At 34.6% G+C, this 24,536-nt stretch overlaps 2 protein-coding genes across 3 annotated transcripts; both read right to left on the minus strand.

Moving 5' to 3' along the window:
• Positions 1-5,762: 5,762 nt before the first annotated feature.
• Positions 5,763-14,489, minus strand: LOC110715495 (F-box/FBD/LRR-repeat protein At1g78750-like). Of its 2 annotated transcripts, none has more exons than XM_021894076.1 (4): positions 14,354-14,489; positions 8,486-9,742; positions 8,165-8,362; positions 5,763-6,342 (listed from the first exon to the last, which is right to left on the minus strand). In XM_021894076.1, exons 2-4 carry the CDS (start codon positions 9,728-9,730, stop codon positions 6,151-6,153), a joined length of 1,635 nt encoding a protein of 544 aa, XP_021749768.1. In that variant the 5' UTR covers positions 9,731-9,742; positions 14,354-14,489; the 3' UTR covers positions 5,763-6,150. The 2 variants fall into 2 exon arrangements, with proteins under 2 accessions (XP_021749768.1, XP_021749769.1); XM_021894077.1 differs by lacking the exon at positions 14,354-14,489 and adding an exon at positions 9,894-10,779.
• A 2,024-nt stretch (positions 14,490-16,513) lies between these two features.
• Positions 16,514-24,447, minus strand: LOC110715494 (uncharacterized RNA methyltransferase CT0009-like). The gene is made up of 11 exons (XM_021894075.1): positions 23,748-24,447; positions 21,942-22,184; positions 21,234-21,395; positions 20,774-20,883; positions 19,964-20,072; positions 18,382-18,537; positions 18,102-18,217; positions 17,837-18,003; positions 17,148-17,278; positions 16,919-17,062; positions 16,514-16,783 (listed from the first exon to the last, which is right to left on the minus strand). The coding sequence occupies exons 1-10, from the start codon at positions 24,138-24,140 to the stop codon at positions 16,952-16,954; spliced, it is 1,698 nt and encodes a 565-aa protein (XP_021749767.1). The 5' UTR covers positions 24,141-24,447; the 3' UTR covers positions 16,514-16,783; positions 16,919-16,951.
• Between the last annotated feature and the right edge of the window lie 89 nt (positions 24,448-24,536).

Raw genomic sequence — 24,536 nt, forward strand, 5'->3', positions numbered from 1 at the left:
CATTAACTCTCTCATGAATGGACTCTTCATTGTCCATATAGGTTACAATGTTCTATCATGTATATATATAGGTGACTCATGAAATGGATTAAAATAGACAATACAATTACCATCTACATCTCTCTCTAATCTTCTCCATTTTCCCCTTATTTTATAATATAAAATTGCTTTTAAAAGAATGAGCAAATGTGGAAATATTTACTTACATTCCCTCAAAAGCGTACTAAATTACAAGTAAAATACTATTATAAAAATTACAAGTAAAACAATTTCCATTTAAAAAAAATAATATCTATACTATTTATATATTCTTTTGTTTATATATTCTTCTTGAATCTAATTAATGTATGGCATGATATTTTTGATTTATATAAATTATTTTCTTTATCTAATCTATAATAAAAGTATTTAAGATTATTATAATACAAGAAAAATATAATTCAAAGTAAAAAAATATTTAACGTATAGATCTGGGGTATCGCCCGGGCTAAACACTAGTTAGTTCATTAAATATAAAGTAAGAGAGTATAGGACCTTAATCAATACTCCCTTCATCCTTAATATTGTAGTTTTCTATGTTACTTAAATGTTTTAAGTTTTAATTGATTCGAATAGAAGGAAAAAAGTGATGGAATCTAAATTAATGTTGTGAGAGTAAAGTTGTAATCCCATAGACAATTTATTGTAAAATGCATCATAATTCAGGAATTGAAGTTATTTTCAATGATTTTACATGGAAATTGCTCTACAAAACTGGTCTTATCTTCAAAGATTGATATACATATTCTACTAGTATACATCAGATTACTCTTGCCTGCTGAAATTATCAAAAAAAAAATATTGTAAGTCCTGCATTTCAAAGTATAAGCATGAAGCAAGATAATTATTTCAGGACAGCATGAAGCAAAGAATAGTTTCTATCCAGATCATCAATTTACATGAAGTAGTTGATTTCAGTGCTGAAGCCGCTGGAGCACCATATATGGCTATAAAGTTTGCAGCAAAAAAAATTAATCGACTGCTGAATCAGTGGAAACATCAGCAATTGACTCCTCTATGGCTTAGAGTGAAATAATTTCGGCTGCGTGAGGGCAATTGTTTTCCAGTAGTTGCACACACTGGACCTCCACAGTGTTGCCAAGTTCTTAAAATTGCAACAGATGAAATGCAAAATGAGCCTAAAAAAAAAAAGTATTTTCCTAACTTAACGAATATAAAAGAACAAAGGTCTCAAAAGAAAATTAAAATGAAGAATCTGAAGAAAGTTTTGGGATCTAAAAGATAGTTACTGATTTAGAACCTTTGTTCTGATTTATGCAATCAGTATCAACAATTATTCATTGAGATCCAACAAGCAAACACACTCGATATGTGCGGTGTGAGGGAACATGTCTACAGGTTGGATGCTCCTTAATTTGTAGCATCCTTTTATTTTCTGCTCCACCTGCAAAGCCACCATATATGTGATTCAGACAGCACGAAATCAACCCCTGGAAAACAGATTCCAACGATAGAAGATTAATCAAATACCGAGCCATGACACAGGTAATCAAGGTCGCGAGTGCATGTGGCAGGATTGCAGGAAACATAGACGATTCGAGAGGCTTTTAACTTTAACAGAAACTTGATCAGCTTCATGTGCATTCCAGGATGATTTGGATCTGGAACATTGGAACATCATTTTATAATTAGAAACTAGCTAGCTCATACAAAGATTACCATCCTACTGATTACTTATAAACGTGAAACAAATGGCCAGCAATTGACATCAGGCAAATGACAATATATGCATATATCCCCATAGACTCTCTCCATTCCAGATTATTGTCAAAGTTGACAAAACACATACACTAAGGTAATAGAACCTATAATTTCATTTTAGTGGAAGAGTGCCATAAATGCACAGGGTGACGGTAAATATCTTAGAAACATCCTAAAACTGGAATAGTGCCATAAATACACAGGGTGATGATGAAGAACTAGGTGAGTCTACTGAAACATCCTAAAACCGGAAGCATCATAATCAACTTCAACAAGTTGAAATACATTTTCCAAGCCTCATAAATAAAGGTAAAAAAATCATAGTCAGGATACAATAACATGGAATAAGTAATAAAGAAATAAAAGAACATAATTAGGAGAAACAGCGCACTGGTGGGAGCAAACTATGACATTGGATACTTAACCTGATATCACTACATCAGGTCTAGGAAAATTCTTTCCAAAGTTTTCATCAATTTTATTAACGTCTCCTTGGACAAATGTTGCATTGCAGATTCCATTCAGGTCAGCATTTCGGCGAGCATCTGCAATGGCTCGACCGCTTGAGGAACTACTTCATAACCATATACATGTTTGGCCCTGAAATTATAAGACAAATAATGAGTATTATTGCATGGTGTATATTACCGTCTAGAGCGTCTACAATAAAGTCAATGCTATGATGCCAAGATTGCGAACCTTCTGGCAAGTGTGAGACCAATGGTGCATGTTCCGTAAAAAGATTGCGAATCTTAATATGAATCTACAAAAAAGGCTATCATTCTTGATGTCTTTTCAGGCCCTGTGTTCTTGACAAAGTCACCATTTTTCCATCAAACCTTGTCTTAGAGAAGAAATTAGCTAGTCCTGTATCATCTTCATCTCCTCCTTGGTTCTCGAGACATACTTTCTCAAGGGCGTGCTGCCAACAAAATACAAGGGGAGACTTCCAGCGGCCACATTTTTTCTTGCCTTTCAATGGTTTCTCATACACGAACTGGAAAACGAAAGATATAGAAGTGTATCAGTCTCTCTTAATCTTTTTACGCCTCAACATCTCCCCCCCCCCCAAAAAAAAAAAAACACCTACTTATTAACAAACATGTTCCAAGATCATGAGTTTCATGACAAAGGAAATACATACAAAATGCATCTCATGAACCAATCAAACACTATCCAGTTGCACTAAGAGCAAGACAAATTTAATCAAACAACAAATCACGAATTCTCTGTACCTTCCCAATTCATTCATTATATAACTTGCAATACATATTGATAATCGTTCCATGGTGGTTAATATCAAGAAATCACGAATTAACATATTTCTACGTACCTCAATGGCTCAATGTATGTCTAATATTTGGACTTTACAGACAATAAACTTCTCATGCAGCAATAAATATAATACAATAATTGATGTAACAATCTCTGTTCAACTCATTTGTCTTGCATCAAATTCATCACGGTAGTCAACCAAAAATAAAAAAATATCCATGGTAGTCTTCTTCAGCATTGTCTCTACTATTTTTGTTCCTTTTAAGGATGACTTCAGTTTCTCAAGATATTACTCAATTTTGGTGACAAAATTGAAAAGATATGAGAGGAAAATTATCAAGAACGAGATGGAAACCAAGGAAATTTTAACAAGATAAAAGTACCTTGAGTGATTTGCAAATTGGAATAAAGCCATTTTATACGGTTATAGATTCTGGATAAGGTGGAAGCCATAAAAGAGCCTCGATAAATTTGACAGGAGTATGCTTCAGAAATGATGCACGGAGTTTCACGATCAAATGCTTGACCCCACGGAGGGAAGGCCGGGACTTCATCCTCACTTTTTTCTGGTCCTATAAGATCCTTCATAGCACCATACAGACACACCAATTACCATAAAATAACCATTGATAGTTTATCTAATAATATTCGTGAATGCAATATTTAGGAAGACAAACTGACAACTTGATCATGCAAAAAGAAAACTGGAGAGCTAGAGAGAAGCTTATTTGGGGTTATCTCTTCAGAACCAACACAAATCGTCATTTGTTCACAGTTGCATAGCTTTAAAAAAAACGTAATTAATCCAACATACCACCTGTCAACTTTGATGTCAGGCTTAAGGTAAATGCTAGCTTGTGTCAGCTTGAGAATAGGGCCCTTAGATATAAAAGATATAGGATCATTTTCCGCGTAGTGAAAGATTTTCAAGTTGGGTGTATTAAGTTCAGCTGTTAACATATCTCTGCAATGTTCTCACGGATAATACTCATAATAGTAAAGATCCAAGTCCTCACATTCATTCACATAAGTGAACTCCAACAGGTTGGGTGCATCAATCTCAACTGCTTCACACCCTTTAGCAAAGTGCTCAACTTCGACCTTCAAAGGCTTAGTAAGACCAGATATCACAATTCTTGTCAGCCTATGACAATGTTTGAAGGTAAAAACCTCGAGGTTAGGAAAAGTAGCTCCTAGACTCTCCATAACCCCCTCATCTAAGTGCACATACTGAAGGCTAAGATTTTGCAAGGAAGGCAATTGGGTATTCACCAAAGAAGCCAAATTCAGCTCACATCCTTCAAAATTCAATTTCATGATCGATTTGACACCAAGTACACTCTTAGGAAAATTATACTCAAGAACTCCATTCCCACCAATCTGCAACTCTAATTCTTTGACACGACAACCAACAACACAATCAAGCCGAAGAATTCAACTCTAACCCATTATAAGGCACATAAAGACTAAGCTTTTCCAATTTTGAAATCGATCTAAGAGTTCGCTCAAGAAAGTCATAATAATCTTCCCGCTTCTTAACAATAGAATCCCTCCTCAATTTAGCACCAGCATTATCATTACTAGGTAAAATTCTCACCCTTAATAAACTACTAAGTTGAAATTGACCAAAATTTAAAATGGGCAGTTCAATCCATAATGCCCGCCAACTGCTCGATAAAATGCTTGATCGAATTGCATCCCTAGTTGGCAAAAATGAGAGAATATGTATTCTGATGGGTTCTGGTAAATCAGAAATTCTATCTGAATTTGTCTCTAAATGCAGCTTCTTTTCCATGTTCATGATCATCTAATAATGCATATTTTAATAGCATGTGTAAGTAAATACAGAATAAACTACAGAACACTTATACTATGATAAATTCATACAATTATTTGATCACATAGTATTAGAGTAATATAGAAATGGGAAAATTAAATTAATTGGACTAAAGATCAAATTTTCTAAATTTTACATGAGAAATTGAAGTAGTTGAATGAGAAATAAACCCTAGAAAGTATGAAGATCCTTGGATTAGGCGGCAAAATGGGGAGGAATTTCAGACTTGTATGAAAAGTTATAAGAATGCCGAATGGGTGAATGAGGGATAGTTTTTTTTTTTTTTTTTTGAATAGGAATGAGGGATAGTTTAAGTAATCAACTAGTTAAAGTTTTCCTCTCCGTAGAAGATTCTCGAATCAATTCTCATCACCTGTCTCTATTGCTTTAAAAAAAACGTCTCATTTGTATCTAATTAAAAACTTAAAAAACATAAAACTGTCTATGCACAAAATTTTACCAAAAAAAATAATATTCTTGCAACTTCATGGAAGTATGGAATGTATAATTGAAAGATCCAAATGCCTCATATACCTTGTGAAAGAAATGTATCAATTTTTTTATAGCACGAGTGTAACCTATAAGTTTTTAAGGTATGTACTCTTCAGCAAGGGACAGCAACCGAACCTTAACAAATAACTGTACAAGTCCAGCCGAGATATGCCAAAAAGGATATATCTAAGTCCACATATCTTGTGAATGTGGCCGACATATCTTATGAATGTGGCCGAGTCAAAAATAAGTGAAATATTGCAGCCCTGACGTTAAGAATTTTTATAACTTCTTAAAAATTTTGCAAGTTATTAGCTCGCTCAAGGGCAGGGTCGTGGGTTGCTTCACTTGCTTGTAACACATCTGCATATCATTTCAGTCATTTCAGACTAAAAAGTTAATAGTTTGAAACTTTCTCAGCTTCTCTGCATGATTCTAAATATGATGACAGTTTCAACAACATTTAAGAATTCGGACAGTTGGCTGTAAGTTCATGAGCCTTAAACAACAAATCCTTCATAATCCCTACATCAAATAAAAAGATGGAACTGTCTACCCAAAGTTTTAAAACAACAACAACAAAGCCTTAGTCGTTCCAACAACAAAGGATAAAAAAAAAAAGCTTGTTTAAGGAAACCTCAGAAACCCAAGGAAATACAAAGACACCAATAGAAGTGAAGCTCACAATACATGATCTGCAACTTTGGTCCCATCTGATCCAAGTATATCTAAGCATCTTCCGCATTTATATACTCAGGAAAATACGGGGCTATCCAGGCCCAGCATTATCTTAGATACCATCCAGGCCTCACGTTCTTGACAAAACATACCGTTTTCCCATCAACCCTCGCCTTAGAAAAGAAAGTTGCTAGTTTTGTATCGTCTTCATCTCCACTTCGATTCTCAAGGGATACTTCAGTAAGGGCATGCTTCCAGCAGCCACAGTTCTTGCCTTCCACTGGTTTCTCATATGTGAACTAAAGAGTAAAAAGAAAAACAAGACAAAATTATCATCTCATTCAAACCATGCTCCCCAACCCCATTCCCTATCTTTTTCTTACCAACAAAACATGTTGAATCATTATAAGAATGAAAAGCATACAAATTACACAACAGATTTACACATTTGTTTGAACAAGACTAGATTCTACAAATTTTATATATATGAGCCTTTGTGACACATGCAAGGTGCAACCGTGCAAGGGACTTATACTAATATAATACGGAGTAAGAAAAATCTCCTCCATAAAGCCTTAAGCTTAATTTGCCCACATACTTTTCAACACCACAAAACAAAAACCCAGGGGTAAGGGGGCAAGAAGCCCAGCAACAAGAGCAATGATATCATACGTCATACCTCATATCGAAGTACACAAAATACCCCAGAAAGCACATAGGAACATCAAAAGCCAAAGAAAAAATTATTAATTATAAAGGGAATACTGAAACTAAATTTTGCTATTTGTAATTCTGTATGTACAAGTACGTTCCAGACTGGTCATCCAACCACAACTGTAGAAAAAGAAATTATCATCCGTTTTAAACTTACAATGGATGGCTACGATGCCATCCAGGTTTTCAAGCTGTCTTTATACAAAGCCTTAATTAAAAAGTGACAAACATCTGCATAAATAAGTACATACTAGATGTACTCGCCAAAGACATAACAATGTGAGAAGGTGTGGTGAAACAGTAGAATTCAATTTAACGACTAACACTAAATGAGACAACGAATTTGTTGAGCTCTAAGCAACTTAAAACTCCCACAGCCTGAGACATGTAGCTTTCTTCCCTGTTATCCCCAGTGCTTCCAGTTTTATATGCACAAAAGAAAGCTTCATTTTCTCAGTCCTTGTCCTATGTACCACCATAACTCAATCATAAAGCACATAGCTAAATAAGTGGTGACTGTTCTAGGTTGATGTATAACTAAAACAAATATCTATTTTTGAAGGATAAAAGTTGGCTTATGTTATTAAACATAAATGTTTGAAATGTCCTGAACAGCTACATCTGAGATCCATAGGGGACTTCCATCTCGACTCTTAGACTCCCCAAAACATAGCTAAGAATAAACAACATGCTCAAATAAGCCTTAAACTATAAGTATAATCACAAAACATCTTTCCTAAGAGAGTGAACAAAGTAAAGAAATGTATGCATGAAGTATATTATTTTATATCCAGTAAAAGCATTGAATTTGAATAATATTCTTAAAATATATAAACAATGAAAGTAGTTAAAATTCTACTAAGGCTCTAAGTAATTTAACCTACAGCTCGGAGACATGTAGAAGAACAAATGTGAGCACAGCTCTGTGCAGTTCAATGAGATGAACAAATGCAAGTTAATTTTCTGTCATTATCTACTTTATCTTCTTAGCTAAATCATGAGTCTTGATATAGGCAGCAGGACATATGAATGATATTGCCAGGTTTATTACAAGTAAAGAGTCATTAATTAACCTCAAGTAACTGAAAAGAATTCAAATAAATAAAGCCATCTAGTTATATATTCTTATCAGATCGAGTCACCACAATTTGTTTTCTGATTCGAAATGCCTATGCAACAACAGTAACAATGCAGGACAGTCTCTGATGTTTTACCAACTCTAGTGTATAACTTAATCTGGACAATTGTTTGTGGTGGTCAGTTCCATTTTATTCTTCATATTATTTACACAAAAATTCCAAGTTATGTAAAAAAAAAAACAGCAAAATCAGCCTATCAGGACAAACCACCTAAGAGAAACAGAAATATGAGCAAATCAAGATCAAGTATTTGCCAAGATAGAAATACCTTAAGAAACTTGCAGACCGGAATAGAGTCATTATTGATAGTTAGAGACTCTAGGCATGGTGCAAGCCAAAGAAGAGCCTGAACAAGTTCGACTTGAGTATACTTTAGCAATGATGAACGAAGCTGCACCACCAAATTTTTAACTCCATGTAGGGGAGGGCAGGATTCCATCCTCACTGATTCAGGGATCAGAAATTCCTTGTTTTCAAAATATCATGGCAAACAAAACACCAAAAAAAAAAAGGTAGAATTAGCTAATAGATAGCATGATGGAATTAAATTATAAACTTATCATGCAACCAAAAAAGAACATTATTATACCTCTCCAGTTTCAACACGAAGTTGTAAGTTTTCACAGTGACGAAGCTCTGCAAGAAACTTGATGAAACAAGCATACCAATTGTCACCTCGGATGTTTGGTTTTATGAAAATGCTTGCTTTGGTTAACTTGAGAGCACAACCCTTGGGTTTAATAGTCATAAGCTCACCATTTGAATAATGAAAGGATTTTAAATTAGGAGCATCAATTTCAACCATTTTAATGCATCCACAGCAGGAAAATTGGACCTGGATAAGATTTTGATTTGAAACAGAAACATGCTCTAACAAATTGCAGCAATATAGTACCAATTTTTCAAGGACAAAAAGATTTTCAAGTATCTGTTTAAAAACAACATCACCCAATTGAGCACCATGTAATCTCAGACGTCTCATCTTTGGACAGGCTAGCACCTTGATTGCACACGCCTGAGCATCAATATCGCGATCATTAATATAGAAGAACTCCAACAGATTAGGAGCCTCAATCTCAATCAACTCAATTACATCAGCAGATGTCTCAAATTCAATAGTTAAGAGCTTATTGAGACCAGAGACTACAAATCTTGTCAACCCACGACAACTTATGACATCCAAAACCTCGAGATTAGGACAAACAGCAGCTAGGCTTCCAATAACTCCATCATCCATATAAACATATTCAAGGTCTATCTCTCGTAAGGAAGGTAATTGAGCATCCACAAAACGAGACGAATTCAACTCACATTTTTGCAAGTGCAATTTTGTGAGTGAATCAGCACCTAATACAATCTTAGGCAAACAATATCTAGGTTTTTTCCGTGAACTAAAGTGCAATTTCAATACTTTAATCCGACGCCTAACAACACATTCTAGCCAATGATCCAAGCGAGACTCCAACTCCAACCTGTAACCAAAAACATAAAGATCAAGCTTCTTGAAATCCGAACTCGACTCAAGAGCCCGATCAAGAAACCCATAAAACGCCTCCCTCTCCCTAAGAATTGCCTCTCTCTTCACTCTAGCACCATCATTCATACCTTTAGGCAATTTTTTAACCATAAGTGACCTACGAAATTGAAATTTAAGTTGATATTCACTCAATTTCAATTTTGGAAGTTCAGTCCACAACCCCTGCCAACTTCTCGACAAAATGCTAGATCTAACAGCAGCATCAGCTGGCAAAAATGAAAGTATATGCCTTCTAATTGGTTCTGGCAAATCAGAAATTCTATCTAAATTCTTCTCCAAATTAACTCTCTTCTCCATGTTAATGTTCACCTAATGCAGAAATTAATACAAAAACATCAATGAAATTGCAAAATTATAACTTTTTTGGATTCTCTTGTCAAAAGTTACCTAATAAAATTCAGATTTTGTGAGAAAGTAATCAATAAAAAAATTAAAAAAATAAAAAATGGTAAGAAATTACCAGAGATAAGATATTGTAAAAATACTACATATGCCGGATTTCCACTGTTGAACAAATTTTCATGCATTAACCCAACTCAAAACATCTCTTGAAACCACTGTCATCCCGATAACCAACACTCAACTCACTTGAAATTGCCTCCATCACGGTGAAACCACCCTCCAACATCAAAACCTCCCTCTCTTACCCCAAAAACCATCATCTCGAATCCCGATGCCAACTAACTCGAAATACCCCCCAACAATCCCAAAAAAAGCCTTACCACCTTGAAATCCAACCCTCGCGATGGTTTCAAGGGTGTTTGAGGTGGGTTAATATAAGAAAATTAGGTCAATGGTGGAAATCAAACCTGAGTTATTCCGTCTTTCACTACCTCCTATTACGCAAATTCTCAATAAATCTAGATTTATTAGGTAGTTTCAGACAAAAAAAATCCAATTTTTAATTAAATTATATAGGGAAATCAAAATCTTAATTCACTGATTGTATAGATCAACTTTAACTGGGAGATAAAGAAATTAGGATTTTGATTACCTGAAAAATGAGAATTTGGGGAAGATGGATGCAGAAGCCAAACCCTAAGCAAATAGTATTGCTAGATGTGTCTTTAAAAGTTGTAAATAAAACTACTAATTGTATTTATAGAGATTTTATCAAGCTAATTTTATAGAAGATTTATTAAACACCGACTTAGGCAATAGGATCCAAATTAGTGGCTTTATAAAACCGTTGATTGTATTAGCTGTATTTCTTAGCTAACCGATAATTGAGGGCTTGTTTCGTATTACTATAGATTTCTGTTTTTCAGATTTTTTTTTTTTTTAAAAAAAAAAAGTTGTATGATATATGTCATGTAATGAATCAAAAATTAGTCAAACTTATTAAAATCATGATAATTTTGAAAACTGACAAAAGAAAAGAAAAAACACCATTTCGTTTTTTCTTTTTTTTTTTAGGAAAGAAAACACCTTTTTCTTGTTTACTGTTTTTGGTTTTTATTTTCATAAAAACAGAAAACTAAAAACGATGGCAAACAAGCCCTCAATTAATACAATCAATAGTTTTATAAAGCCACTAATTTGAACCTTCTTGGCTAAGTTGGTGTTTAATAAATCTTCTATAAAATGAGCATGATAAAATCACTACTAATACAATTAACAATTTTATTTAAAACTTTAAAAACACATCTAACAAGATCCATTAAATAAGATACAAGTATAATTGAGGAATTTTAATACTTTCTTAGTATTTTTCCAACAATTTTCGTGAAATTGTTTGCACAAACTTTAGGTTACTTACTCCCTTTATATTTTTTACAAAAAATCTTGTATTAGCCGAACTTACGTTAATTTTATTGAAACACGGTTAATTTAAGTTGTATATAACATCAATATATTCCACTCAAGTTTGAAAGTTTGATGGAAAGAACCATTTTTATTTTATTTTAGAAAAATTTACAAAAACCCATTTATTGAAATTACCACCTAAGAAAAATTATTTTATAATACCAACAAAAAAAAAGGAAAAAAAAAATTCATCACTATTTGACAAGAAAATTGTTAAACCTTAACGTTTAAAAAACAATTTACCATGCTCTTTAGAGGTGTAGGGGTCATTTTTGTCCAAAGGAACGGATTTAATGTCAAAATTTACGAGAAATAATTGAAATTGCCTCATTTTGCGTACTGAGAATAACTTAGTTTGCGTGACGTATGTAATATGAAGCATTCTCAATAATAATATCATGTTTTTGGCATAAAAGTCGAAGAAATTTATTTAAAATGTTATATATAACGGTATTCTTAACAAAAAATGTCAAATGGTGAAGAAATCTATTTTTTTTAATATTATATCTTTTTGGGTCTCATGGTCCTCACACCCCAAACCCACTATTATTTTTTTCCTCTTACAATCATTATTTTTCAAGAGAGTGAGAGATAGCTTAAGTGGTTAGAGCTCTCCTCCCGACTCCATGTGATCTTAAAATCAATTCTCATCACTCACCTTTGTGGCTCTCTAAAAACCAAAAAAATAAAAAAAAAAAAATCAATAAATTATTAAACTATATTTCTTTACAATTTTTTAATACTCTCACAGTCGTAAACCCTACTAACCTATTATCTTATTTAAATCAATTAAATTGTAAAGTATATGACGGTTAAAGCGTAACACTTGTTAAAATACAAAAGTGGTATCAATTTAAATCTTCATAATACTTCGTATTAGATTTTCCAAACATTTACTAATTGATAAATAAATATATTAGTATTTTAACTAATGTATTATTAAACTTAAAAAAAAATTAATGAATAAAAATGATTTTTACTAAACTTAATTTATTTGCTAATTAAACTTATTTTTACTAATTCAGTGTTCATTTTATTGTTTAAAATTACAATTTTTTACTAATTTAACCTTATTTTTACATAACTTAACTTATTATAACTTAAATTATTTTTACTGAATATTATTACTAATTTAAACATATTTCTACAGATTACAAGTTAAATTATTTTTATTGAATATTATTGTTTTAAGGTGAATATTATTAAACTAAAAATAAGTTATTTTTTGAACTTCAATCATTTAAAGGCTAGAACATTTTGGCCTTGTTCGGTAAAGAGCTTATTGGAGAGCTTTTAGCTTATTGTGCCCAATTAGAAGTTTGACCATTCCAAAAAGCTAATTAGGGTGTTTGGTAAATAGCTTATTTCAAAAGTTTTTTAAGCTCTTTTACAAAATGCTAATGGAAAAATACACTTAATTAATCCCAACTATTGCCGATTTACTTCTAACAACCCCAACTAAGGTATATTTTTTTAACAATCCTAACTATGCTCTTAGTTTTCCTCCAACAGTCCCAACCGGTCAACAAAAAGTCAACAACCTATTATAACAGGTACCATGACACGTGTCAACACGTGATTGGTCCAATTTTAAAAAAATTAAAAAAAAAATACCCCAAAAATTCCCAACCACCTTCTCCACCGCAAAACCCTAGCTGACTGCCTAACATCGCCGGCGGAAACTCAAAGGCCACCACCCTTACCCACCGGACATCGCCGGCCTAACCTCAACAACCCAAGCTGGCCCAATCCCGACCCCCAAAACCAACTACCCAACCACCCTATTGGACTTTCGTTGGACTTGTTGGTGGTTTTGGGAATCGGGGTGACTGGGAAGGTGGTTTTGAGGGTCGAGGATAGGTCACCTAGGGTCGTAAAGGTGAAATCGACTGGTTTCGGTGGTTAGTGGGGACGTGTGGCTATTTTCCGGCGAGTTTATGTGGGTTTCGCGGTGTGGGGTTGTTGCGGTGGTTAGTGGAGAAGGTGGCTGGGTGGTTTTGGGGGTTGGGAGAACCTGTCGGCCAGTTTCGGGGTGGGGGAAGGTGGCTGGGTGGTTTTGGGGTTGGCCGGCCGATTTCCCGGTTGGCTGGCATTTGGTTGGCGGTTTTCGGTGGGCTGGGGGTGGCTGAAATGGGTTTTGTTTTTTTTTTTCTTTTTTTTTCCTTTTTTTTTTAACATTAGGCCAATCATGTGCTAACATGTGGCATTTAAAAAAAAAAATACCCTTTTAGCAGGTAACCGGTTTTTGGGACTGTTGTAAGAAAACTAAGGGCATAGTTAGGATTGTTAAAAAATAAACCTTAGTTGGGATTGTTAGAAGTAAATCGGCAATAGTTAGGATTAATAAAGTGTATTTTTTATAAGAGCTTTTTGACATTGGCTGTGTTTGGTAAATAGCTTATTTAAGCAAAATTATCTTATTTGACCAATATTAGCTTATTGACTATTAAATAAGCTGATTCAAGGTGTTTAGTGGGAAGCTTATTTAAAGAGCTTATTCCACTAAATAAGCTCTTTTTGAAAAAACTCCTTTTATGAGCTTTTTCAATTGGCTTATTCATTAATTTGTGGTGAAATGTCACTTATACCCCCATTTAACTTAAAAACTTACCTAAACTATCTACCCACAATTAGCTTATTGGTCATTTCACATACTGAATCAACTTTAAAATATCATCTATTTACCAAACACTTTTATACAATCAACTATTTACCAAACACTTTTATATAATCACTGAATACAATAAATTAGTCAAATCAGTTAATAAAATCAGCTAGTTAAAATCAGCTAACTCAATCAGCTTTCAGCTTTCTCCCAAACAGGGCCTTAGTCAAATCACTTAACACAATCAACTAGTCAAAATCAGCTAATATAATTAGCTTCAGACTTTTGCTTTCAGCTTTAAGCTATTCACCAAACACGGCCATCAGCTTATTGAACGATTAGCTTTTTTGCTATTAAATACACTAAAACAGCTAATGATTAACACCTACTACGTATTTATCAAACACTTTTACACAATCAGCTACTCAAACTAGCTAATATAATCGGCTAATACAATCAGCTTTATCAATACTTATATAATATAGGGAAAATGGAAAAGATTATCTTACCTTTACCCTATCGAAAACAATTTCACCTTCAATTTTTATTCCAAAACAATCTCACCTTTGATATCATTTTCTTTTACCGACCCATGACCGGTTGGTGTTGCTTGCCCATATCCAACCGCCAACTCCTTCCCCGCCCCCGCCCCCGCCCCCGCCCCAGCGCCCCCCATTGAACCCCACCCCACTAACACCCATGTCTTCCGCTTCCTGGTAGCCACACCCCCGTCTTCCATTTCCATGGCAGCCCCACCAAAACACCTAAACATGCATCCACCGTCGCAACCCCATTACCACCACCAATAACAATCACTAACTCGCCATAATTACCACCCCGCGGCCCCAACATTTGATCTATGGCTTTGTTCACCATATTCAACCCACAAAAAAAAAAAAATTGTTGCTGCTTTGAATCTCTGATATTTTTTGGCTCTTTTTATTTTCAATTGAGATTTGTGGGATATTGTTGCCGTTGTTGGGGTGTAAGATGAAGGAGATGGGGTGGTGGCGGAGGGTGATGGTGTTGTTGGCTGCAATTTCGGGGTGTGGTTATGGTGTTGGCCATGGAAGTGGGTGGGGAGGTGGGAGGATGGGGACTCGAGAATAAAGAAAGAAAAATTTTACCTACTCGTATTTAACAGGTTCTGAGTTTTTTTTTTTTTTTTTTTTTTTTTTTTTTTTTAATCACAGGTTCTGAGTTATTATATTGCTAATAAAAGAAGATGGGTCAAAGGTTAAATTGTTTTACAATAGACTAGATTAGGTTTTGGGCTCGTTCTAAGTACGGGTTGTGCATAAGTTGTTACTCTATATTTATTTATTCATTGTAAAAATTAGAAGTAATACTCTCAACTTTCATCGTTAGAATAATCTCAACTTTATATTATAAAGAATAATTTGAACTTTTAGGGATTTTTTTTTTTCTTCAATCCCAAATACCGGCTACCGATTGAATGAGTTAATTTTTTTTTTTTTTTTGTTACAGTAACACGTGTCACAAATTAGTTGATTAAAAAAAAAAAGCAAATCACCCAACCTCACCCCTACTCACCGGAACCTCCAACAAGCCAAACCCTTGACACCAACCACCAAATTCGCCCAGCCACGAAACCTCATTTACCGTCAGCAACCACAACCGTTACCATGCTCCAACCACCACCACCACTCGAAACTCCCATTCAAACCACACCCCCAACTCTCAAAAACCTTTAAAACCACCTCCCTCACTCTCAAATACCCCTAGAAACTCCTCCCCACAATTGAAAACCCTAGCCGCTAGGGTTTCGTGGTGGGGGAGGAATGTTTGGGGTTTCAGGGATGCGATTTTGGGGTTTGTGGCTACGATTTTTAAGATAATGGTGGTTGGTAATATTGGTGGTTGCATGGGGTTTCGAGGAGAGGGGAAAACAGTTACTCAAGGGGTGGGGGAGACACGGCGGGTTGGGCTGTGGTGGTGGTGGAGGTTAGGGCGGATCGGTGAAGGAAGGGAAGCTGGGAGGTTTTTTTTTTTTTTTGGACAATTCAGGACTTGACACGTGCCAAGTAACCTGATATAGTCCGGACTTTTGTTGACCGGTTAGGGATTGAAGAAAAAGAGGAACCCCCAAAATTCATCAAAGTTGGAATTATTATTTCTATTTTTTCCTTATTCATAAAAATTTACAAATTACTTGAATAACTTAATTTCATTGACTTTTCACATTTTATAATATATTACAAATTGTTTAGGTTTTAATGTTATATTATTGAAATTTAGTTTTTTTTGTTTTTAAGATTTTTTTTATTCAACCAAACTTTTTGTATATTTTTTTTAGGTAAAAAAAAAAAAAAAAAAAAAAAAAGTTACCAATGGATTAATTTGGACGAATCTCATGAAATCGAGAGGGGAGCTCCAACCACTTGAGTTATCCCTCACTCTCATTGATTTGTGTTTTTAAATACTAATAAAGTGTAAATTATAAGGAAAAATTGCTTTTCGAAGATCGAGCAAAGGTGGAATTATTTATTTTCATTCCCTCAAAAGTGTATTAAATTACAAGTAAAACAGATTCCATTCAACAAAAATAATTTAAGTTCATTAAATATAAGGTAAGAGAGTATGGGACCTTAATCAATAGTAGTTTTTTATATGTTACTTTAATGTTTTAAGTTTTAATTGATTTGAATACAAGAGAAAAGAAAAGGTGATGGAATCTAAATTAATGTTGTGAGTAAACTTGTAATCCCATAGACAATTTATTGTATGGAGAAATTTTTGTAAAATGCATCATAATTCAGGAATTGAAGTTATTTTCAATGATTTTACATGGAAATTGCTCTAAAAAACAGGTCTTATCTTGAATTATTGATATACATATTCTAGTATTCTACTAGTATGCAGCAGACTACTCTTGCCTGCTGAAATTGTCCAAAAAAAAATTAAAAAAATTGTAACTCCTGCATCAAGGTAAAAAAGTATTTTACTAAATTATGAATACTGTATAAAAGAACAAAGGTCTCAAGAAAATTGAAATAAAAAAATTATATCTGAAGAAAGTTTTGGGAGTTTAAAGATAGTTACTGATTTAGAACCTTTTATCTGATTGATGCAAATAGTATCAACAATTATTCATTGAGATCCAGCAAGCAAACACACTCGATATGTGGGGTGTGAGGGAACATGTCTACAGGTTGGATGCTACTTAATTTGTAGCATCCTTTTATTTTCTGCTCCACCTGCAAAGACAGCAAATATGTGAATCAGACGGCAGGAAATCAACCCCAGAAAACAGATTCCAATGATAGAAGATTAATCAAATACCGAGCCATGACACAGGTAATCAAGGTCACGAGCACATGTGGCAGGATTGCAGGAAACATAGACTATTCGAGGGGCTTTCAACTTTAACAGAAACTTGATCAGCTTCATGTGCATTCCAGGACGGTTTGGATCTGAAACATTGAAATATCATTTGAAAAATTAGAAACTAGCTACCTCATACAAAGATTACCTCCAACTGTTTACTTATAAACGTGAAACAAATGGCCAGTAATTGACATCAGGCAAAGACGATATATGCATATATATATCATTATATCCCAATAGTAACTTTTGTCAAAAAAAAAAAAATATCCCAATAGTAACTCCCTCCATCCCAGTTTATTGTCAAAGTTGACAAAACACATACACTGAGGTAATAGAACCAATAATTTTCATTTTAGTGGAAGAGTGCCATAAATGCACAGGGTGACGGTAAATATCTTAGAAACATTCTAAAACAGGAATAGTGCCATAAATACACAGGGTGATGATGAAGAACTGGGACAGTCTACTGAAACATCCTAAAACCAGAAGCATCATAATCAACTTGAACAAGTTGAAATACATTTTCTTAGCCTCATAAATTAAGGGAAAAGACTAAAATGGAATAATTAATAAAGAAATGCAAAAACATAATTAGGAGAATTCAGCGCACTGGTGGGAGCAAACTATGACATTGGATACTTTACCTGATATCACTACATCAGGTCTAGGAAAATTCTTTCCAAAGTTTTCATCAATTTTATTAAGGTCTCCTTGGACAAATGTAGCATTGCAGATTCCATTCAGGTCAGCATTTCGGCGAGCATCTGCGATGGCTTGAGGAACTACTTCATAACCATATACATGTTTGACCCTGAAATTATAAGACAAATAATGAGTATGGCTGCATAGTGTATAGTACCAACGTACCGTCTACAATAAAGTCAATGTTACGATGCCAAGATTACAAACCTTCTGGCAAGTGTGAGACCAATGGTGCCTGTTCCGCAAAACAGATCCAGCACAATTTCGGAGCCATCACCTCTGAGACCAGCAACATCCTCAATCAGTCCATAAAGAACCTCTGCCTGAAAAAGTATGAAAAGTTGGCATTTAGACCAGGAAATAATTAATAATATTACCAGCAAAATCAGAACTCAGAGGGACTCTACTTGTTAAAATCCAGTCATACAGAGACTATTTATGTCATTGTATAAAAAACTAAAGAAAGACTGTTAAGATGAACACATACCTGCTGTGTATTTGTCTGGAAGAATGAGTTGGCAGAAATCTGAAACGTCAGCCCTCTCAAAACTTCAGCAATAGTAGCTTTCCCATACAACACATGCTCCTTCTCCCCAACTGAAGTGCTCCCCACAGAGGTATTTATGTTGTTCACAATGCTGGCCTATTGATCATTAAAAGGGAACTTAATTATCACTATGATTACAAGCAAGTAAAACAGTGTGAAAGAATAGAAAGCTAGTACTTTCTCCTTCAAAGACAAAAGTGAACCTCAAATTATCACAAATATTCAATATAAGAAGTGAAAGAAGGGAATGCAAGAAATAAGAAGAGGAAATTTAATACCACACAAAAGAAAGAAGAATAATCAACTTTCAGAAATGAAGCCCTTGGCAATTGAAATTGCCATTCTTTGTCAAGAAACAACCTACCCCAAAAGCAATCCTAATTTTATTAGCTAACTTCTGCCTTCCCCAAAATATAAAGCCATGCTTACCACTCGTTCGTCTCTCAACCAAAAGGTTCATCTTTCACCAACAAAAGTTCTCTAAGTCTCATCAAATGATTGCACAACAAACTACCATTAAAAAAATTAATACATGTGCAGAGAACAGCATATCAACATTACTATTGTTAGGATAAATATTTGTGTATTTGACTTCCTTGAATAGGAACTATGGCCATAGTGCTACACAAATCTCCTCCAGGAAGTGCAGCATAGCTTGATCAACCTTAAAACTGTCAATACCACACAGACACAAATAAAATTTGTATTCCAGCATTTATATCTCCATTACTTCCTTCTGCAAAATGCCTTCACAGATACCACAACTCGACCTACAAGTAACTCAGTTTATGCAAATTTACCATATCAAGAGTCACAAAAAAAAAAATTGTATTCCAGCATTTGTATCTCCATACTTCCTTTTGCAAAATGCCTTTACAGATACCACAACTCAATCTACAAGTAACTCAGTTTATGCAAATCTACCATATCAAGAGTCAAAAAGTCTCTCCCTCCCTCCCTCCCTCCTCCCCCCCCCCCTCTCTCTCTCTCTCTCTCTCTCTCTCTCTCTCTCTCCCCCTCCCTCTCTCTCTCTCTCTCTCTCTCTCTCTCTCTCTCTCTCTCTCTCTCTCTCTCTCCCTCCCTCTCTCTCTCTCTCTCCCACACATACATATTTCACACAACTATTTTTTTGTATATACAAATGAGAATTTTAAGTCAAAGGTTTATAAGTTTGACAATAAAAGTGAAAATGGGCGCTATTTTATGGGTCACGGAGTATTAAATACAGATATGAACATATAATTCTACTTCCTAGCAGAATTTTGGAAGGATACAAAGGTAAAAACAAATGATCTTTCATCATCAACACAATAAACATGAGACTATGAGAGGTTTTATAGTCCCACATCTTCCTACAAGCATATACAATTTTTTTTAGGAGACATAAATGTTTTTACGAAGTGAGACCTAAAATATGGCTCACCACTCACATTACAAGAAAAGAGTTATGATTAAATTTCATAACATAATAATAATGTTTTGAACAATAACTATTACGGAGTAATATATAAATGTGACTAACCACTTCAGTGATGGCCGAAACTTTCTCAACTAGAAGCTCTAATAGCTCTGGCTTGTACGCAGAAGTCACAAAATTGACCATAATTTCAGGCTTACCACTTTGGACATCCCTGCAAAATGAAAGACCATCCATAGTAAGATTTAAAAATCAATTATCTAACGAACTCCAGCAAATTTGAGTCCTAGCAGAAGGATAACATTGATTGCTTTTCAATTGAAAGGCACATGTTAGAATGTCACTGACCTCCTAATTCCTATCTATGAAAGCAGCAATGACACAACTGAAAACATACATTTGACACTGCACCCATAAGCCTAGACTCAATTTTCTCACATAGTAGGCTAACTTTACAATCAACAATATTGACAGCAACTTTCCAGATTAAATTTTATCCAATACCTGCAAAAATCAGGACAGCCTTTGTCATCTCTGATATCCAGGTTCGTTTAAGTTCCAGAAAAGGTCAACATTCACGTAAGAATGACTTGTCTAAGACTTAGCAATTAAATTTTTGAGACTTAATAAATGCAATTTACATATGTATATTTATCATTTGGAAGCAAGAGAAATTGACTAAGTTGAAAGTATTCAAGGTCATTCGGATTTCAGATTCCAGAAATGGATGGAAATAGAAAGAAAATCAGACACAAAAAGTCATGGATCACCAAAGATCCCTTTATCCTCTTAAATTGACATGTCTCCATGGAAAATGTTTAGGTAAAGATCACAGCCTAAAGCAAATCAAGCTTCAACATCACTTTAAGCACTCACAGGCCAGAATTCATATTAGAAATAAGAAAATCCAGTTACCTGCCAGTTCTAATCACTAGATGCTTGAGAAACCCAGCATGGGTATGAACATTATAAGGAGAGAGGCCTAAGCTCTGATCTCTCCAGCAATCTTGAACTGCCAAGAGAACCTATTATCAGAAATTCAAATTAACTCTGAAATAGATCACAAACCAAACAACTCAATATCTAACATGATCATGGCATGAAAAGATGACATACAACCCTCAGCATAACATGAAAAGATGACATACAACCCTCAGCATAACATGAAAAGATGACATACAACCCTCAGCATAACATGAAAAGGATGTAAACAAGAATTGATCTTTGCATTAAGGGACTCCAGAAAGTAATGCTTGATATAAGTAGTAGTAGTAGATGTAAATATATAATTCTAATCCAGAAACAAAACTGCATGAAGAAAACTAGAAAAGAGCCAAGTGTTCATTATCTAGAGACCAAAAAAAATTTAACTTACTGCATCGGCAGGCTTGCTTTGTAACAGGCACTTGTTGATATTGAGTATCTTGTCAAAAAAGCCGGGGGCATGAAGTCCAAGAGCATAATCATTCCCACTACCTTGTTCTTCTTCCCAAAGTTCTTGAGGTATCCATCTTTGATTGCTAAATGAGAACTCCATCTGTCAAAGAGTAACAATATGCCAATATCCCATTAAGTTTGATATTAAGTACTGTAGACATTAAATTTCAGCATAATTAGATTACTAGAAACAATATAGAAGTGTCAAAGGAATAACTTCGACAAAAAAAAAAAAAAAAAAAAAAAAAAAAAAAAAAAAAAAGCAGAGGATTATAACTAGAATTCTAATGTATTAGAAGATATAAGCATGTAGCCAAACATATGATGTACATCAATACATATGACATGACCATCTAGCAAACTATTATCATCTGACATTGACTTCTCATCATTACCCAGTAAAAGTACTAAATGTACTATAATTACATCTAACTTTTTAGACATAAGTAAATTGCTGGTGATCTCTGACATAGATTCCACACATGCAGAAACAAAGGGACCGGCATTTATTTATTTATTTGTTTAATTAATGTCATACATTCTACTTGCATCTGTTTTCACCTTGTTTTTTCCTTGGGTGTTGGGTGGGTGGGGTGAGTTGAGCTGCCTCAACATATATCACAGTAAAGAGTTGAGGTTTTCTAACCTTGTTTCTGTAATAAAACTGGTTTGCACAAGGAATAATGGGCTTTGTGATGCTGAGAAAATCAGGTTGTGCATCAGAAAACTTCCCAACATGTAGCATTAATTCCCAAACTTGTTGCTCTTTATATTTTAGTTGGGCTTCATATGACAGACTCTGTGTCTTACAGCCTCCACAATATGAAGCATATTCACAAGGAGCATCCACAGCATCGTGGTGAGGAGATAATGTCTTCACCTTTGCCACCTAGAAACAATTCAAATAAACAAAAGAACTAAAAATAAGTCAATAAATGTCATCACAAAAGTACAAGGAATTTAATAGACTCAGACAAACTTCTTAAGTTCTCAACAATCAAACAGTACAGCATAGCAGCCCCAACACAAGAGGCAGTGGATAGAACCAACTCAATTATCCTTTCCTAGGAAATTGGTAAACTCACACAAAATGTTGGAACTCAGAACAAATGCATACAAATTAAGGGCTGTCAACAGAATCTAAAATAACTAGGATGAAATCGCCTTAAAACCGGGTATTCTTAGCTAGTTCCTCTGATTAGCTAGAGAGAAAATAAAATATAAAAATTCAGATTAATTTGGGGATTTAGGAACAACATGATTGAATTAATTAATTGGTTATCACCTAATATAAATTACCAGATTTTGGGAGGTTGCTCTCTCCCAAGGAGTGATTACAGATTACTTTTCTCAAAGAGTATTACAATCAGCATCCTCCGCTATCTATTGCAGCAGCCTTCCCTACTATTGCTCACCACTTCAACGTCCTAACGAACTCAATACTCAATACTGATTTCACTTGCCACCTTTAGTACTATTTCAGTAACAAACTGCTAAAATAATGAAATGGAAACACAATTAAGCATTTCTAATCAGATTTCCTTTATACTAATATTTCTTGTCAAGCAAATGTTGACAGCCCTAAACAGGATATCAAAGCCAAGCAGACATGTTGATAGTCCAAGAACAAATTTAGATAAATGGACATAAACGATCTTCAGAACATAGCACAATAGCACATTATTGCATACAGGGTAACACCCCAATATCCATTATCCAACTCTTGTACAGTAAACTTTGATCAACCTTTCTTCATTATTAATGAAAAGAAAGAAAGGTTCCCTCAAAAAAAATGTAAAGAAAGAAAGGAAAACTGTATCACATAGATAACATCACTCGAATGCCCAACACGAAAATCCCACCTAAGCTACTTCACAATTGCAGGAGACATTTCCAATGATCGCCTTGATTGAAGAGGGGACAGAAACTCACATCCATCTAACCTACTTCAAATTCAAACCTGGCTAAAAGTTAAAAACTCTAAAAACAACTCACCTATTTCACCAAATATATTCCAAATTCATTTGCACAAACACAAAGTTGAGGCTGATATAAAATGTAAGAAGACATAAAACCCAACTTCATAAGAGTTCACACTTATGTTCCTATCATAGTAAGTTGAAAGGAACCCATTAGACCGTCTATACAAGAATTTATCGACAACTTGTCTTTCATCCATTGCTTCAAATAATTATAACAAATAAAACACAATATTTCATACCAATTCCAATCAAATAAACCAATTGTTCCAACATTGTAACATAATCAAATTCCTACCAAAAATATAAATATAAAGTAGCATTATAATTGCATAAACCTCAGCATAATTATAACAAGTAAAACACAAAATTCCATATCAATTCCAATCAAATAAACCAATTGTTCCAACATTATAACACAATTTAATTCCAACCAAAAAAAAATGAAAAAGTAGCATTAGAATTCCATATACCTCAGCATAACTACCCTTTTTACGGGTAACCCGACCCAGAAAGCGTTCACCAGGAAGAGCTCGATCACACATAAGAACAAACCCAGTTTCAGGAACTTTACAAACCCCTTTTGCTTTAAACGCCAATGTCTCACAAACTAACTCAAGGGTTTGCCCTCTTTTGGGGTAAAACGATGCGTTTTTGTTGCTGGGTTTTGGAGGGGAGTTTGATGGGGTTGAAGGGTGTTGCTCGGAATTTTCTTCTTCTTCGGCAGTAGAGAGTGAAGCGGCGGAAATGGCGGAGGAGAGAGAAAATGGAGTTGGGGAGAAATGGCGGAGAGTGAGCAGCCATGGACGTGTTCGCGGGTTTATGGTTCGGACAGTATGAGTTGTGGGTATGGTTATGGCTGCCATTGTTGAGCTTGGAAGTGTGTTGAGCTTTGTGCTTCAATTTTGGAACAAGATATGCTTCGTATTTTTGAGTTTGTAGTTTAGTTTGAAAGGGGCAGTACTACGTCGTTTTAAAGGTGAAATTCAATTTCTTTTTGACAAAACAGTCTTTAACTACTCTCTCAATTTTTGAACGGGATAATTTGTCAATTACGGAGTACTACCTAGGCTAATACGGCTTTTGATTGCCCATCAGCCTAGGTCATGGTGGTTTTGACCACCGAATAGTTTGGCCGTTGTTGTTCTTTAACAATTCTTTAGAAATTTAACAAGTCGATGATCCACCTCGTTTAATGTTGACACCCCACTTCAGGTTCTTCATTATCCGTCATTTGGCAAAGTTGATGGTGGTTGTCGTTA

Source organism: Chenopodium quinoa, unplaced genomic scaffold, assembly GCF_001683475.1.
Source record: "Chenopodium quinoa cultivar QQ74 unplaced genomic scaffold, ASM168347v1, whole genome shotgun sequence".
NCBI classification, from domain to species: Eukaryota; Viridiplantae; Streptophyta; class Magnoliopsida; order Caryophyllales; family Amaranthaceae; genus Chenopodium; species Chenopodium quinoa.